The 16,155-nt window shown below is 40.3% G+C and overlaps 1 protein-coding gene across 9 annotated transcripts in view; it reads left to right on the top strand.

Annotated features, from left to right (window-relative positions):
- Positions 1-16,155, top strand: part of TSPOAP1 (TSPO associated protein 1) — a 381,255-nt gene that overhangs the window by 167,250 nt on the left and 197,850 nt on the right. For all 9 annotated transcript variants that reach the window (XM_073616534.1, XM_073616531.1, XM_073616535.1 and 6 more), the window contains one exon: positions 6,542-6,625. In XM_073616534.1, coding sequence (XP_073472635.1) covers positions 6,542-6,625 — 84 coding nt within the window. The remainder of the gene's footprint in view (positions 1-6,541; positions 6,626-16,155) is intronic.

Here is a 16,155-nt window from a genome sequence, read left to right as displayed (position 1 = left end):
TGCTTTTTTTTTAATCATTTTTATTGTTATCTCAAGGAATGTAAATATCTCCTATGATACCAATAGGTAGTAACAGGTACTTTTTTTTTTTTTTTTTTGCAAAAATTGGGGTCTATTAGACCCTAGATCTCTCCTCTGCCCTCAAAGCATCTGACCACACCAAGATCGGTGTGATAAAATGCTTTGCCAATTTCCCAATGGCGCTGTTTATATCTGGCGAAACCTAAGTCATGAAATGCTCATATCTTCCAGTTTCTTAGGCCATAGAGATAATTGGAGCCGTTATGGTCTCTGATCAACTCTATGGTCAGCTGGCTGAACCACCAGCTGCATTCTCAGGTTCCCTGTTGGGACAGGAGAGCCCGAGAAAACCATGGAAGATGGTGGGGGGGGTGCGTTCCCTCCCACTGCTTTTAAAAGCAGTCTAGAGGCTAATTTGCTGCTAGGATTGCTTTTATATGAAAGCCGACCGCTGGCTGAAAAGAATGATACCAAGATGATCATTCTGGTATAACTGCTCAAAGTCCAGCAACATACCAGTACTTTGCTGGTCCTTGTTGGGCATACATTGTAATGTTCTTTTTTCATGCAGCCTGTGGGCTGAACGAAAAAGAGATTGATCGGTGGGTATGCCCACCATTAGAATACCACCCTTCATCCACCCACTTCTAATGATGGGCATACATGCACCATTTTTTTTTTTTTAACTGTGGTGGTGAAATCACCTCCGACAGCGCTGGAGTCACGGCTTTACGTATCGTGGGAGCAAACGCTGTTGCTGTCAAGATATATAAATCTGCGCTGCAGCTGAATGGCGTACCTGCTAAGCAAATGATGGTTAACAATAAAACAAAGTAACATTACAGTATAACAGTAAAACTTAGCATACCTGCAAAGCAAATACAATAAAACATAGTCAAAATAAAACATTGGAATCTGTGCCTAAAAAAATATATGCCAAAGCATGGGGGTAATCCGCCCCTAATGTTAGGAGCAGATCACTCCTCCACCCCTGCCCCCATGCTTCGGCATATATGCTCTTTTTCTTTAACTGTGGTGGTGAAATCACCTCCGACAGTGCTGGAGTCATGGCTTTATGTAACGCTGTTGCTGTCAAGATAAATAAACTTGTGCTGTAGCTGAATGGCGTACCTGCTAAGCAAATGATGGTTAACAATAAAACAAACATTACAGTATAACATACCATTCCTGCAAAGCAAATGCAATAAAACATAGTAAAAATAAAACCGAGAGAGAGCGATAGATATAGAACAATAGTGAGCGGACAGTAGAGAGCGAACATGAGAGAGAAGAAAAATACAACCACAACTATTTTTGGCTTTTTTATTTTTTATTTTTTTTGTGTTTTTGTGTGTGTTTTTTATTTATTTTTTTCACTTTTATAAAAACTGTAAAAAAACTTCAAACTGAACGTTGCAGATTAGGTTCTCTCAAAATGTAATGACCATCACATTTTTCGAGACCCCAAGACCCTGTGTTAGTGTGCCTATGACTGTGTGGTGCTGTACCCTACGCTTAAAACCAACTAGTAAGGGGTAGTGTTTGAAACATTCACCAATGCAGAGACCAGGTTGGTCAGAACAGGAGGGACAATAAAAGCGGGTGTCATGCCTAAATCCGCGTTTGCTGCAGACACAATATCTTCTTTGGGGTGTTCTTTGGGTAGGGGTACCAGGGAGGACAAAAGGAAAATGCCTCTAATGCAGCTGGCTCACTGCATTTGCGTTGGGAAATTGGGCAAGAGCACCGTCTGGAAACCGAAGGGCTCTGACCATCTTCCTGGAATTTAAGGAAGGATCCAGTCTGTCCTGAAGCTTTGTATAGCACAAAAGCGTTCAGCAAAGCCAATTGAAATAAATAAACAGACACTTTTTTGTACCAGCGTCTGGCCTTTCGAGCAATTAGGTACGGCGCCAACAACTGGTCGTTGAGGTCCACCCCCCATGTTAAGGTTGTATTCGTGGACACAGAGGGGTTTCTCCACTACAGCAGTCGCCATAGGAATTTGGACTGCTGTGTCTGCGTGAAGCGAGGACAGAACGAAAACATTCCGTGATTCTCTCCACTTTACTGCTAACAAATTATTACACTTCAAGCAGGCTCTCTCATCCCGTCTAAGTCGGGATTCTACAAGCCGTTGGGGGAAGCCCCGGCGATTAGATCGCATGGTGCCACATGTTCCAATTCCATAATCAAAAAGGTGACTAAAAAGTGGCACGCTCGTGTAATAATTGTCTACGTACAAGTGGTACCCCTTTCCAAATAAGGGCGACACCAAGTCCCACACTATCTTACCAGCGCTCCCTATGTAGTCTGGGCAGTTCTCCGGCTCTACCTGACTATCTTTTCCCTCGTAAACCATAAAACTACATGTATAGCCTGTGGCCCTGTCACAGAGCTTATACATCTTGACCAGTGTTCATTTTGACAGCAAATTTCAATTTAGTTTTAGTCTTAGTCTTAGGACTAAAATGGCATTTTAGTTTCAGTCCCATTTTAGTCTTATGCAGTTATTTTAGTTTTAGTCGTATTTAGTCGACTAAATCTCCAGTACATTTTAGTCGACTGAAATGTCCTATGTTTTAGTCGACTAAAATCTCCAGTACATTTTAGTCGACTAAAACTCATTTAAGTTGTCTAAAATTGAATGGGTGTAATTAAATTGTAATGCATTAGTTAACATTTTTCTACAATTTCCAAACTAATCATATACTGCTGGAGTGAAAAATCTAATATGTTATTTATTATGGTATTGAGGTATAAACATACACCACAGACCAGTGTTAATTTTGAAGTCAAATTTCAATTTAGTTTTAGTCTTGTGCCCTGTACAGACGGTCGGACATTGATCGGACATGCCGACAACAAAATCCTAGGATTTTTTCCGACGGATGTTGGCTCAAACTTGTCTTGCATACACACGGTCACACAAAGTTGTCGGAAAATCCGATCGTTCTGAACACGGTGACGTAAAACACGTATGTCGGGACTATAAACGGGGCAGTAGCCAATAGCTTTCGTCTCTTAATTTATTCTGAGCATGTGTGGCACTTTGTGTGTCGGATTTGTGTACACACGATCGGAATTTCCGACAACGGATTTTGTTGTTGGAAAAAGTTATAGGCTGCTCTCAAACTTTGTGTGTCGGAAATTCCTATGGAAAATGTGTGATGGAGCCTACACACGGTCGGAATTTCCGACAACAAGGTCCTATCACACATTTTCCATCGGAAAATCCTATCGTGTGTACAGGGCATTCGTCTTTTGACTAAAATGGCATTTTAGTTTTAGTCCCATTTTAGTCTTTTGAATAAAATGGCATTTTAGTTTTAGTCGTATTTTAGTCATCTCCGTTGTTTTAGTTTTAGTTGACTAAAATAATATTCATTTAATCGACCAAAATGTTTTAGTTGACGAAATTAACACTGATCTTGACCACGTAACTGGCATGCTTGCTGGGAAGATACTGTTTGATAGACAAGCGGCCAGAAAACTTAATCAGGGGCTCATCAACGCAGACAACTTGATGGGGAGTAAACAAGGCTGCAAAACGTTGGTTGAAGTGGTTTACGAGGGGCCAAATTTTGTAGAGCTGATCAAATCCAGGGTCACCCCGAGGACGACAGAGTTCATTGTCTTTGAAATGTATGAACCGCAAGATCTGCTTGTATCGTGTCCTGGTCATGGAGGCAGAGAACACGGGTGTATGGTGAATTCAGTCAGTGGACCAATATGACCGCAACTCACTTTTTTTAGTTACGCCCATGAGGAGGGATAGGCTCTGGAAGGACTTAAATTCGGAGACCGTAATAGGTCTCCAATCTCTTGCAAGGGTCAGCTGGGGATTAGCGGCGATGAATTGACCAGCTTAAAAATTGCTTTGGTTCACAATAGATCTATATAGATCTTCGGTGAAAAACAGTGAATAGAAATCAAGTGGCCTAAAATCAACTGTTTCCATCTGAATTCCGGGTTGGCCAGTGAATGGGGGGAAGTACGGGTGCTGCAGAAGTGGTGGGTTCCCAATTAGGATTGGCGAATGCAGCAGGAAGGGCACTATGGACTAGAGGGGCATGTCTTTGTTTTCTTCTTGGTGGCAGCGGGACACTACTTGTGCTTGCCACCTCGCCAGCTTGAACTGCACTTATGGGACTCGCCACGTCACCAAGTGTTACTGCGGTGCAGGATGTACGACCAGGGTGTACTAGGCCGCTGGTGCTTGCCAGTTCACCAGAAGGAATAGCGACGCTAGTACTGGCTCTCTGCTCCATAAGAGAGCCCTGCGGTTCTTGCACCTCAACGACAGCAAAAGAAGATCGGGGTCTGGTACGCCTGACCTTGGCAGGGACCACAACTCCGTCGTCAGAGCTATCTGTCAGGGTGCCGCTGCTGTCTACAGGTTCGTGTTCTGAGCCTGAATCTGACAGATTAGTGACTTCCTCTTCACTATCTGTCGTGCTCAGAAACATGTAGGCTCTTCACTACTGTACCTTTGATTTGACATCACATTTTGGTCTTTAAATTTACTGGTACAGTAGTGAGACTCACAGGTAAAAAAGCACGTGACTGTCAGCGACTGCTTCAAACGCTGCAAAAAAAACTGTTAGTGTTTGCAGGGATCAGTCCTGACTGCGAACGCTGCAGTTATGTGTTTTGTAAGTGACAGTGATCGATCGATACTGCACTTGGGTGGGCTGGGTTGGGCTGGGCTTGGCGGAGGGGCTAAACGCAGGTGCTAGCAGGTATTTGGGCTGATCCTGCTAACACTGCGTTTTTGGGAACCCTAAACTGCTGGGGACACTAATATATTTCTGATCAGATCAGATATCGATCCCTTCACACTATACTACTTAAGGAGGCGTATGGTACGTGCGTGGGTGTTAGCGGTACTGGTACTAATCTGATGCTGCCTGGGGCGACGCAGACCCTATCTGACGCTAAAACCTAACTTTGATCACCCGCCGGGTGATCAGGGGGTTAAACCTTTATGGGGGGGGTTAGGGGGGATCCCTAGACCTAGCTGGGCCTAAGACTAATTACCCTAACACTGATTTTTATCAGTCCGGAACTGGTTAAAATCTAATGGTTCAGGATAGATTTTATTTTGTTTGTTTTTTCAAGTTTTAGTTTGTTTTTCACTAAATACTTTATAGCATAATACTTACTTTATAGTAATATACTTTATAATTTCACTTTCTGTGATAACGAGCACAAGGGCAAATAAAAAGCGTGAATCTCCCTAATAGGAATAAAATATAGGTGATTAGTGCACAATTTAGAAACACTTCTGTTTGGTATTTTTGTGTTCACTTCTGTTATGATAAATGGTATCTTGCATGTTTGGTACTATAGTTTCAAACCTAGTTTCTCCCCAGATAGGCGCTCTTGGTGAATACATTTTGGGGTTTCAATTTGTTTATATTTGTTACTATAACTGTAAAATCTTTATTTACTTCTGCTTTTTTGTCTTGAGGGAGTTGTGGTGATTTTAGATCTACTGACTCTGGCCAGCATGCTTTTGGTGTAATTCTAGTTTTGTTTAATTCTAGAATTTTTTTAGTAATTTTTTAGTGATACTAAACACACGCTGTTTAATTTACACCATCCCTTCTCTTTGGTTGATGGCACTGTATGAATTTTAATTAAAAAGAAAACTGAAGGACCTTTTTTAATAATTTATATACAGCTTCGTGACCCAGCTCTTTCCCAGCCCATCTGCAGGGAAACATTGGCGGGAAGAGCCTCTGCTACCGGCCACATGTTCAAAAACAAACAGTGTTTGAAATACAAAGGAAAAATAAAATCAAGTAAATGTGTTTTAAATCGTCATGCAATTATGTATTTTAACTCAAATATTTATTATTTTTGGAAAAAGAAAACTGTGTGGGCTATCTAGAGGGAGGTTCTGGCAATAACAGCCTGTTTCATGCTCCTCCAGCCTGTGTCTATTGTTTTATGTGTGTAGAATTACAGGGAGATGATGCTTTCTTCAATCAACATGTAATATCCAGTCCCCATTGTATGTAGTTTAGTGGCCATGGAGGAGGGAGGGAGTGGGCTGCCATTTTATCCATAGTGCATACGTCCATGTGTGGGACTCTATAGTCATGTGTACTGCACAGATATGAGAAAATAGGAAATTAACAGCTTAAAAGGGAACTAAAACAGGAGCATGCTCAGTAGAGGTGGCTACAGCTGGTCTACACAATCTTAGGCTGCAGAGGAGGCACAGGCAAGGAGGGAGAAACCGTAAACAGGATCAACCAGATTTTTGCAGAATACAGAAAAGGACTATGTGACTGCATGAGTATGAACAGCATGTTCTGACCGTTTTTAATGATGTGAGTTTAATGGCGCTTTACTTTGTCTGGCAAGCTTTTAAGTAGCACTCAGTTTTTGTTACACCGTATTAAATAGCTATTTACAGGATAATTTCAAAAGCCTATCCAGAGTGGATTGTAGTGGGATAAATTGGTCCTTGTGACATGTAAGCACATTTTTATTTCTTTGTTTTTTTAAGGAAGTTGAACTAAGAAGAAAGCGGAAAGAATGTGAAATATTAGAACAAGAGGTAAAGAAGAAGCAGAAGAGATGTGAAGAATTGGTAAGAAAATGACTGTTATTTATACTTGACATTTTCTTTAGTTAATGTGCTAGCCCTTAAGCCCCATACACATGGGCCGAATGCCAGGCAACATTGACCTGTTCAATTCGAGCCGTGTGTATGGCAGACGGTCCCAAATGGACGGCTTCTGTCGGACGAGCATGCCCAGCTCCCGATCAACGCTCTCAGCCAATGGCTGAGAGCGCTGATCTGAGTGTTCTAGGTGCCTTCCCCCTGTCAGAACACAACAGCTCAGTGGGGGGAAATCGCTGTACTAACTTTGGATCTTAAGTACAACGGCTCCGACCGGAGCAGACTTTTTTTTGTTTTTTTTTTTCGTGTGTACTAGGCTTTAAGGTAGTTATATGGGTGAAAATTAACAACTTGCCATTCAGGCCAATTCTGACATTTCTCTCCTACGTGTAAAAATCATATTTTTTTGCTAGTAAATTACTCAGAACCCCAAAACATTGTATATATTTTTTAAGCAGAGGCCCTAGAGAATGAAATGGTGGGTGTTGCATTTTTTTTATGTCACACGATATTTACGCAGCTGTTTTTTAAACACAATTTTTTTGGAAAAAATGTTTTCAATGACTTTTAATGCATAAAAAAATCACAATATATAACCCAATTTTTTAGAAAAAGTTATAAGATGTTGCGCTTAGTAAATAGATACCTAATATCTCACACTTTAAAATTGCGCACATCTCCATAGACGATGCTTTAACATTTTTTACAGGTTGACAGTTTAGAGTTAGATGAGGTCTAGTGCTAGAATTATTGCTCTCACTATAACATTTGCAGCGATACCTCACATGTGTGGTGTGAACACCGTTTACCTATGCAGGCGCAACCTACGTATGCATTCGCCTCTGCACGGAGAGATGCTTCAAAAAACATTTTCATTAATTATATTCTGTTTTATTTTTACACTGTCCCTTATTTAATTTTAATAATTTTATTTTGGATGACTTTTATTCCTATCACGAGAAATGTAAACATCCCTTGTGATAGAAATAAGGCATGACAGGTCCTCTTTATGGAGACATCTGTGGTCTATAAGGCCCGAGATCTCTCCTCTAACCTGGAAAGCATGAGATAAAAAAAAAACATTGATCTCTGCTTTCCAGAAAAAAAAGGGCAGTGTTTACATCTACCAGAACCGGAAGTGACATCATAGCATCGCTTTTGGCCTCCCAGGACCATAGAGATGGCCACCTGGCCAACTCTATGGTAACCCGGCAGCACTGCTGGATCGGATACTGGGCTCCCCAATCACACAGGAGAGCCTGGTGAGGCACCGGTGGGTGGTGGGAAGGGGGGGATGTCCCCTCCTGCTGCCTGTAAAAGCAATCCAGCCTACTAATCAGGCGCTAGGAGGGCTTTTACAAAACAGGGAATTGCTGGCTGAAAAAAAAGATACCGGGATGTCTGTAGCTGCAGGCATCATCCCAGGATAACAGATGAAAATCAAGGGTGTCCATTTGTTTGCAGAAAGTATTATATTCTTTTACTTGCCAAAAACATTTGTGTCTAAAACTTTATGTGCAAAATGCTGGTGAATAACAAGTCCCAGAAAGATGAAAAGATGACTCCACCGGTGAAGATCAGCAATTCCAGTAATGGTGACAGACCCTCCACCTTCGATGTAAATTCTACGCTCACCTCAAAGCATTGACTCCTGAGCTAACAGGTAGTCATGCAAGCAGGTCACAGACAAAAGGTAGGTAGCAAAACAGATCAAGTAGAACTTCTCCTCCAGATTGATACTCTTAGTGGGGGCATCAAACCGTATGTATATAAAGAAAAGGGAGATGTAAGTGCTCACTGTGCAAACATTTAAAATGTATTTAAGTCCAAATACGGACTACTCACATGCGTTGAAAACGATACAGGCATATAGCACAACCGTGTGCTGTTTGTTTCAAAGGATGGCAGCGGGTGACGTCATCCGTGCGTGGCTCCTCACTGTACGCGTTACGTTCGTCAGAACTTCCTCAGCGGGGCGGGGCCATGGTGTCACCCAGCAGTTTGCTTGTAGTGTTAAGTTGTCATACCAACGGAGTACACAAACGAGCGGTGATATGCGAAGCTCGTAAATAGACATAAAACGTAAACATAAAACAGCCGGTCTGTGCTCCGGGCATCAGGACAGGCCCTAATACTATCATATATATGTAAATATATTACTAAAAATGCAATTAGTTCAAAAATAGACCTATAAAGCAAAAAAGTACAGTATTTAAAAAGTATTTAAAAAAGTGTTCCCAGTAAGTTCACTGCCTCCTAGTGGATGATCAGCGTATCTAACCAGAACACATGGCCTATTAGACGATGAGTCTTTACAGGAGTGGTATGACACTTTCAGCAAGAAAGGTCTAGAACTTATGGACCTTTTATTGAAGAGAAAACAAAGAAAAATGAAAACTCTGGAGAAACAGATTACAGTTATTAAAGTAAAAATGGAGTCTCATCAGGATCATTCTGATTTTTACCAACTATCAGGAGAACTTAAAAATTGACCAAATGGGATAAAGATGCTCAAATAAAAAAGAAGGGAAAATTTATCAGAGATTCAGGTAATTTTTCACGTAAAGAGGTCTTTAAATGGCAGGCTAATGTCTCCAATACTGACCAGGTACAAAAATCCCTTCCTCCAGTGAGGCTGCCGAATCAACCTAGTACTCCTGTATTGGCCCCAAAACCACGCACACCATCCAATAACTTTCAACAAAACCGTCTCTTTTATCCACAAAGGGGACGTGGAAGCAATGGTAGGGGGGAGGGTTGGTACTCACTACCCTCCACCTCCTTTGGATATGCATTTCTATGATAATGCTAATTATCAACAAAGTCGGATGTCTAGAGGTAAACCCAACAATCCATCTGGCTCTAGGGGAGGTTATCATCAAAATAACACTCAATATACTGGTTGGAGGGATGAGTACTAGCATCATGAGAATTCCATTCCTACTAATAATAGCCCCTACAAATAAGCCCCCTTGTCTGATAGAGATGAATGAGGCGCGGGGGGGGGTGTTTAGGGAACCCCAACCCCCAATAGTGGGGACCTTCTATACAAACCCCCACTGGAAAAAGATGAGAATGCGAGGAAGGAGAGCAGGAAGGAGAACAATTAAAAAGGACAAGGTCCCACTAGGTACTGGTATTTACAATATTAGCGGCACTGATTTATCAGATTACGAATTAAGAGTTCTTGATAGAGGACTCAAATTCGCTCCAGTTCCGAATTTTAACAAATTCCAGACTTATGTTAATTTGAAAAAATTTGTTAGAACACTTGATATTTTAAAAACCCTTTTTGTCCAAACCCGCTGAAAGGTCTTTTTTAGCTCCAGTCGGGATTCATTCGGTCATTTTTAGCCCAATCTCAAATCTTGGCAGATTCCACCAAAAGGGTTATCAAAAGGACCAAATTCAGAATGAGATAGAGAGGGCTGATGCCCTGAATAGAACTAGTTTGATCTTGGATTCTAATAATAAAAAGGATGCTAAATATGAATTTAAAATGGTTCTGGATTTTAATATTAAACACAAGCAATTTGAGAGGATAGTAAATAAACATTGGGAGGTACTGAGGAAGGACAAAATACTGGAAACAGTCCTTCCTCCACGCCCCCAATTCATTTACAAAAGAGCCCCCACCCTTAGGGATGTGATTGCCCCAGGAGTCATTGACCCACCCATATTTAAGGAAAATAGAATTTTCTCTTTTCTTTCGCTTTTTTATGCTTGTGGATGGTATCCAGCTTGCAAACCGTGCAAATTCAACATAAAAAACGTTCCACTAATAGGTCTTATAAAATCAAGAATCTTATTACATGTGGCACCCGTAGAGTGGTCTATATGTTGGAGTGCATTTGTGGACTCCAATATATAAGCTGAACCTCCCGACCCAGGGAGGACGTTAATGATATTAAAGAGGGCCTCAGGACCCATAGCATGTCTAAACATTTTAGACAATGCCATAATAAGGATCCTAGATGCCTAAAATTTTGGGGTATTGAAAGGGTGGACAGACATTGGAGGGGTGGTAATGATATCCGCCACATCAGCCAAAGAAAATCATTCTGGATTGTGGAGGCTAAAGTTTTAACGCCCGAAGGGTTAAATTTTGACTTTGATTTATACTGTTTTATTTCCGACAAATAATTTAATTTCCTTTTTTTTCTTTTAAATAATGAGATATTTTGATTTTTATGAATTTCAAATGAAAGTGAGAATTTTTGTGATGTTTTGGAGGATGGCATCGGGTGAGATCTATTACATTAAAATACATGCATGTGTTCTGGTTAGATACGCTGATCTTCCGCTAGGGGCAGTGGACTGACTGGGAACACTTTTTTAAATACTTTTTAAATACTTTTTAAATACTTTTTTCCTTTTATATGTCTATTTTTGAACTAATTGCATTTTTAGTAATATATTTGCATATATGATAGTATTAGGGCCTGTCCTGATGCCCGGAGCACAGACTGGCTGCTATTTTACATTTTATGTCTATTTACGAGCCTCGCATATCGCCACTTGTTTGTGTAGTCCGTTGGTATGACAACGGAACACTATAAGTAAGCTGCTGGGCTGCCTTGCCCCGCTGAGGAAGTTCTGACAAACGTAACGCATACGGGGAGGAGCCACGCATGATTGACGTCACCTGCTGCCATCATTTGAAAGAAACAGGACACGGTTGTGCTATATGCCTGTATCATTTTCAACTCATGTGAGTAGTCCATATTTGGATTTAAATAAATTTTAAATGTTTGCACAGTGAGCACTTACATCTCCCTTTTCTTTATATACATACGGTTTGATGCCCCCACTGAGAATATCAATCTGGAGGAGTTCTACTTGATCTGTTTTGCTACCTATCTTTTGTGTGGGACCTGCTTGCATGAGTCCATGCTTTGAGGTGAACGTAGAAATTATATCGAAGGTGGAGGGTCTGTCACCGTTATTGAAATTGCTGATCTTCATCGGTGGAGTCATCTTTTCATCTTTCTGGGACTTGTTGTTCACCAGCATTTTGGACTGTGTTTTATTGCTTGATTGCACTGCACTTATATTTTTATCATTTGTCATTGATTTTTGTGAAAATCTTCTAGTGTCCAGCTTGCATTTTGGCGGGGTTTTAGTATTTTTTTGCGCTGATTTTACCTTCTATTTGCATAAAACTTTGTGGACTAAACATTTCAATTTGAACTACAATTTCTTTGGTGTCGATTTTGCCGGGCTGCTTAGGTTGTTAATTTTCATTTACAACCAAGTGTAGCGCTAAAAGTGATGCAAAAATATAGAGAAAGGAATAATGCAATAACACATGCAATAAAAGGAAAAAATGTCAAAAAATATTACATGTTGATGAATGTCCATGTTAAATACGTAAAAAGTCCATCATGATATAAACCATTAAGGTCACCATGTGAATCAACAAATATAATAGTGAAAAGACTGTCCCGAAACTGAGTGGAGGCGTACTGAAAGCACTGGACCCACAGTAAGTAGTTAGTATATGCGATAACCAAACTTGTTGCAACATTAATGAACACCAAAATATGTGATCGTGGAAACCTTCAAACAAAATCCAATATGTGTTGGTATATACTTGTGCAAAACCACCACCCGAATGAATGGAGGCTTACCAGAAAGTTGGGACCCACAGAGCGTATGCTGTATGGGTCAAACAGGCTTAAATTGCTCACTGGCAATGGAGGGGGGACACCAAGGATGAACTGAAGATAGAATCCTAGTGGTTCTTTCCCAGGGGCATCTTCTCCATATAGAAGCTTAAGCGTCCTCGGACATAACCCACATAAAATGAAGAAGGGGCCATATAGTGTAATTCCGTAAACCAAAAAAATTTTTTTATTTAAAGAGAAACACTTACATCTCAAGGTAAAAAAGCGCTTGTGTGTTTAAAATGGCGGCAGTGGAGTCCTCCCGGCGCGTTTCGTCACACAGGACTTCGTCAGGGGTACTTACCCACTGCAGCTAGACTTTTTGTGAAAATCTTCTAGTGTCCAGCTTGCATTTTGGCGGGGTTTTAGTATTTTTTTGCGCTGATTTTACCTTCTATTTGCATAAAACTTTGTGGACTAAACCTTTCAATATGAACTACAATTTCTTTGGTGTGGATTTTGCCGGGCTGCTTAGGTTGGTTATTTTCATTGGAAGGATGTAATAGTAAGTGCATATTTAGTTTTAGAGGACAGCCTGAAGTTCTGCTTACACGCAATTCATTAAAAGACCTGTGTGACAGTGTTCCCATTTTTTGTGTGGTGAGCTTTTTTTCATAAATGTTTCTGTGACAGAATTTCTTTTTTGTGTTAAAAACTTTTTCCCACTGCTTAGATCTTGATATGCATACCACTGTCATTCCAAAGCAAATCTGCACTTGAAAGCAAATATTTAATTAGTATGAGAGATGTCTTGAAAGAAGAGTTCTTGGCATTAAAACTCCTACGTGCAGATTCCATTTTCTAGGTCAGAGACATATTTTATAGTAATATTTTTAATATTCAGGGGAAGAACAAAATGTGGAAATATCACAAGAAATATCAGCTTGGCTTTAAAATCAAAATTTAAAATGCATCTGAAAAGGGAAATTATATTTGACTGATTGCCAAATAGCAATAATGTAAGAGCTATTCAAACTAATTATTAAAGTAATGAATTGGCACTTCAAAATGTGAGTTTTCCAAAGAAAATGAGCTCCAGAAAGGCCAAAAAATAATTGGCCAAAATATAGGGTCATCACCAAAAAAAAAATATATAAACGGTTTCATGTGTAAAAGGGACAAGTCCCAAGTAGGACAACATATATGCTAACGTGGACAAATGGTATTAGAAGAGAATTAAGCTGCCCATTCATTAGTCAGTCGCCGATTCCCCTATCCACACATTCGAGGTGGATGGGGAAATCCTCCCCACTGTGTCATTGTATTCTGACAGAGAGAAGACTTCCCTTCTGTTAGAATACACAGTTTGGTGCTGTAGTCCAGTGGTTCTCAACCCTGTCCTCAAGAACCCCCAACAAGCCATGTTTTGTGAATTTCTCTTAGATAAAATAGCTGTTCAAAATACCAAGCCATTGACTCTGATTTAAAGCACCTGTGCAAGATAAATGAAAACCTGCAAACATGGCTTGTTGGGGGTACTTGAGGACTAAGGTTGAGAACCAGTGCTGTAGTCTACAGCCTGTAGCACTGATCAACTGTCCTGTTTATTTTAGATGCTTGAACAGAAGTTAATTGGTAGATTGACTTCTGTTCAACCACAGTGGCAGTACATGGATCAAAATTCTGCCATTCCGGCGCCGAACTGGCTGAAATTTTTATGCATGGCCAGCTTAACACTAGTCACAAATTCAAGCTCACCAGAAGGGATAGATGGACACTTAAATAAAACCTAATGGTTCAGGTTCAATTTTATTTTCAGTTTTTTGCAAGTTTTTAGATCTTTTCACTATACAGGGGGTCCCCGGGTTACAAACAAGTTAGGGACTGTAGGTTTGTTCTTAAGTTGAATCTGTTTGTAAGTCGGAACAGGTAAATTTTTTAAGTGTAGCTCCAGCCAAAAAAACTATTTTTAAGCTTTTTGGATAGCATAGGGAAGGGTTAACACCCCTGTAACATTTGTTTTGCTGTGTGTGCCCCTGTTCAGAAGATTTCACCTCACTTTCTGTCCCAATGACAGTTGGATTTTGAAAATTTTGGGTTGTTGTGGAAACAAGCCTTGCTGATAAAGCATCAGTGGAGGTACCTTTTCCCCATAATAGCTCTTACAGGAGTGAATTTCCCTTCCTAGGGATAGATTTCCTCTCACTTCCTGTTGTCTCCCTCCGTTTGTAAGTAGGAGTCGTTTGTAAGTCAGATGTTTGTAACTAGGGGACCCCCTGTATACAGTATGGGTGGTCATCTTTTGGGTATCTCTAGGTTAAAGCGTCACTAAAGTAAAAAAACTTTCAGAGGTAAGTCGGTTATAATTGGGCAAATGGTTGTGCCACATCCATTATTTACAAAAAATGAAACAAAATCCCCTGGTGACTGACTTTTAAGGCACAAAGATTATAAAGAAAATTCTAATATGAAAAAATATATATTTATTAAAGTATGAAAAATACAAAACATTTGGTAAAAAGCATATTTAAAGTGAACATTCCAGTATTATCATTCGAAACAGAATACAGATAATGGGCTAATATTTCTTGTACCCAACGCATTTCGGAGTGGATATGTAGTTCTCCTTCTTCAGGGTTATAGTTTAAACAAGAAAATCAGTATTATAAACTGGAATAACAATTGTTGCTGATTAAAAAGCATGAAGGTGCCCCAAAAGGTTGCTTCCAAATTGCTTGAGCCAGAGAGTTCAACATAAAGGTATACCTCAAGAGCAAGGAAGTGCCTAGCCCATAAATTCTGGTCCAGCTCCCCCACACACACAACACCAACCCGAGAGGGAGAAGCCAGAGGACCCATTAGGGCCGAAAAGCGGGAAAAAGACCCTGCAAAATGGTGCCTAGAGGTTGCTCGGCTATACAGGGAGGAGTGTTGTTATTGTATGGTAAAAAAAGGGGGGGGGGGGCGTAGACGCCACAACTGATGAAATCTTGTGACCGCTTGCTCCATCACCCAGCCCAAGACCTAAAGTAAAAAAACAGTAATTACATGTGTGCTTCGACATCCCATTTTAACCACTTCAATACTGAACACTTTCACCCCCTTCCAGCCCAAGCCAGTTTTCAGATTTCAGCGCAGTAACACTTTGAATGCCACTCACTCAGTCATGCAACACTGTACCCAAATGAAACTTCTATAATTTTTGGGGAGGCACATAGAGCTTTCTTTTGGTAGTATTTAACCACCACTGGATTTTTTACTTTTTGTTCTATAATTACTGAAAAGTTTGAAAAAAAAAAAAGTTTTCCTTAGTTTCTGTTATAAAATTTTGCAAATATATTAATCAATCTTCATAATTTTAGGCCAAAATGTATTCTGCTACATTCTTTGGTTAAAAAAAAAAACCCAAATCAGTGTATGTTATTTAGTGGGTGTGAAAGTTAGAGTCCACAAACTATGATACATATATTTGAAAATTGATCCTGATGGCCATATCATTTCTAGAGGCCCTAACTGCCAGGACAGTACAAATATCCCCCAAAATATAACCTCTTTTTGAAAGTAAACAGTCCAAGGTATTTAGTAAGAGGCATGGTGAGTTTTTTTTAAATTGTTATTTTTTGTCACACATTTTTGGAAAATGAAGAAATTAAATAAAATTTAGTTTTTTTCACAACCTTTTTTTTTACATAAGAGCAGTACAGCGTCACCATATGACTGGTGTAATGATGATTAACCACTTGCCGACCGCCTAACGACGATATACGTCAACAGAATGGCACGGGCAGGCAAAATCACGTACCTGGTACGTGATTGCCTTCCCGCGGGCAGGGGGTCCGATCGGACCCCCCCCGGTGCCAGCGTCGGTCGGCTAATGACTGGAAGCGTTCA

This window comes from Aquarana catesbeiana, linkage group LG02 (assembly GCF_042186555.1).
Source record: "Aquarana catesbeiana isolate 2022-GZ linkage group LG02, ASM4218655v1, whole genome shotgun sequence".
NCBI lineage: Eukaryota > Metazoa > Chordata > Amphibia > Anura > Ranidae > Aquarana > Aquarana catesbeiana.
This window is presented reverse-complemented; position numbering and strand designations above follow the sequence as displayed.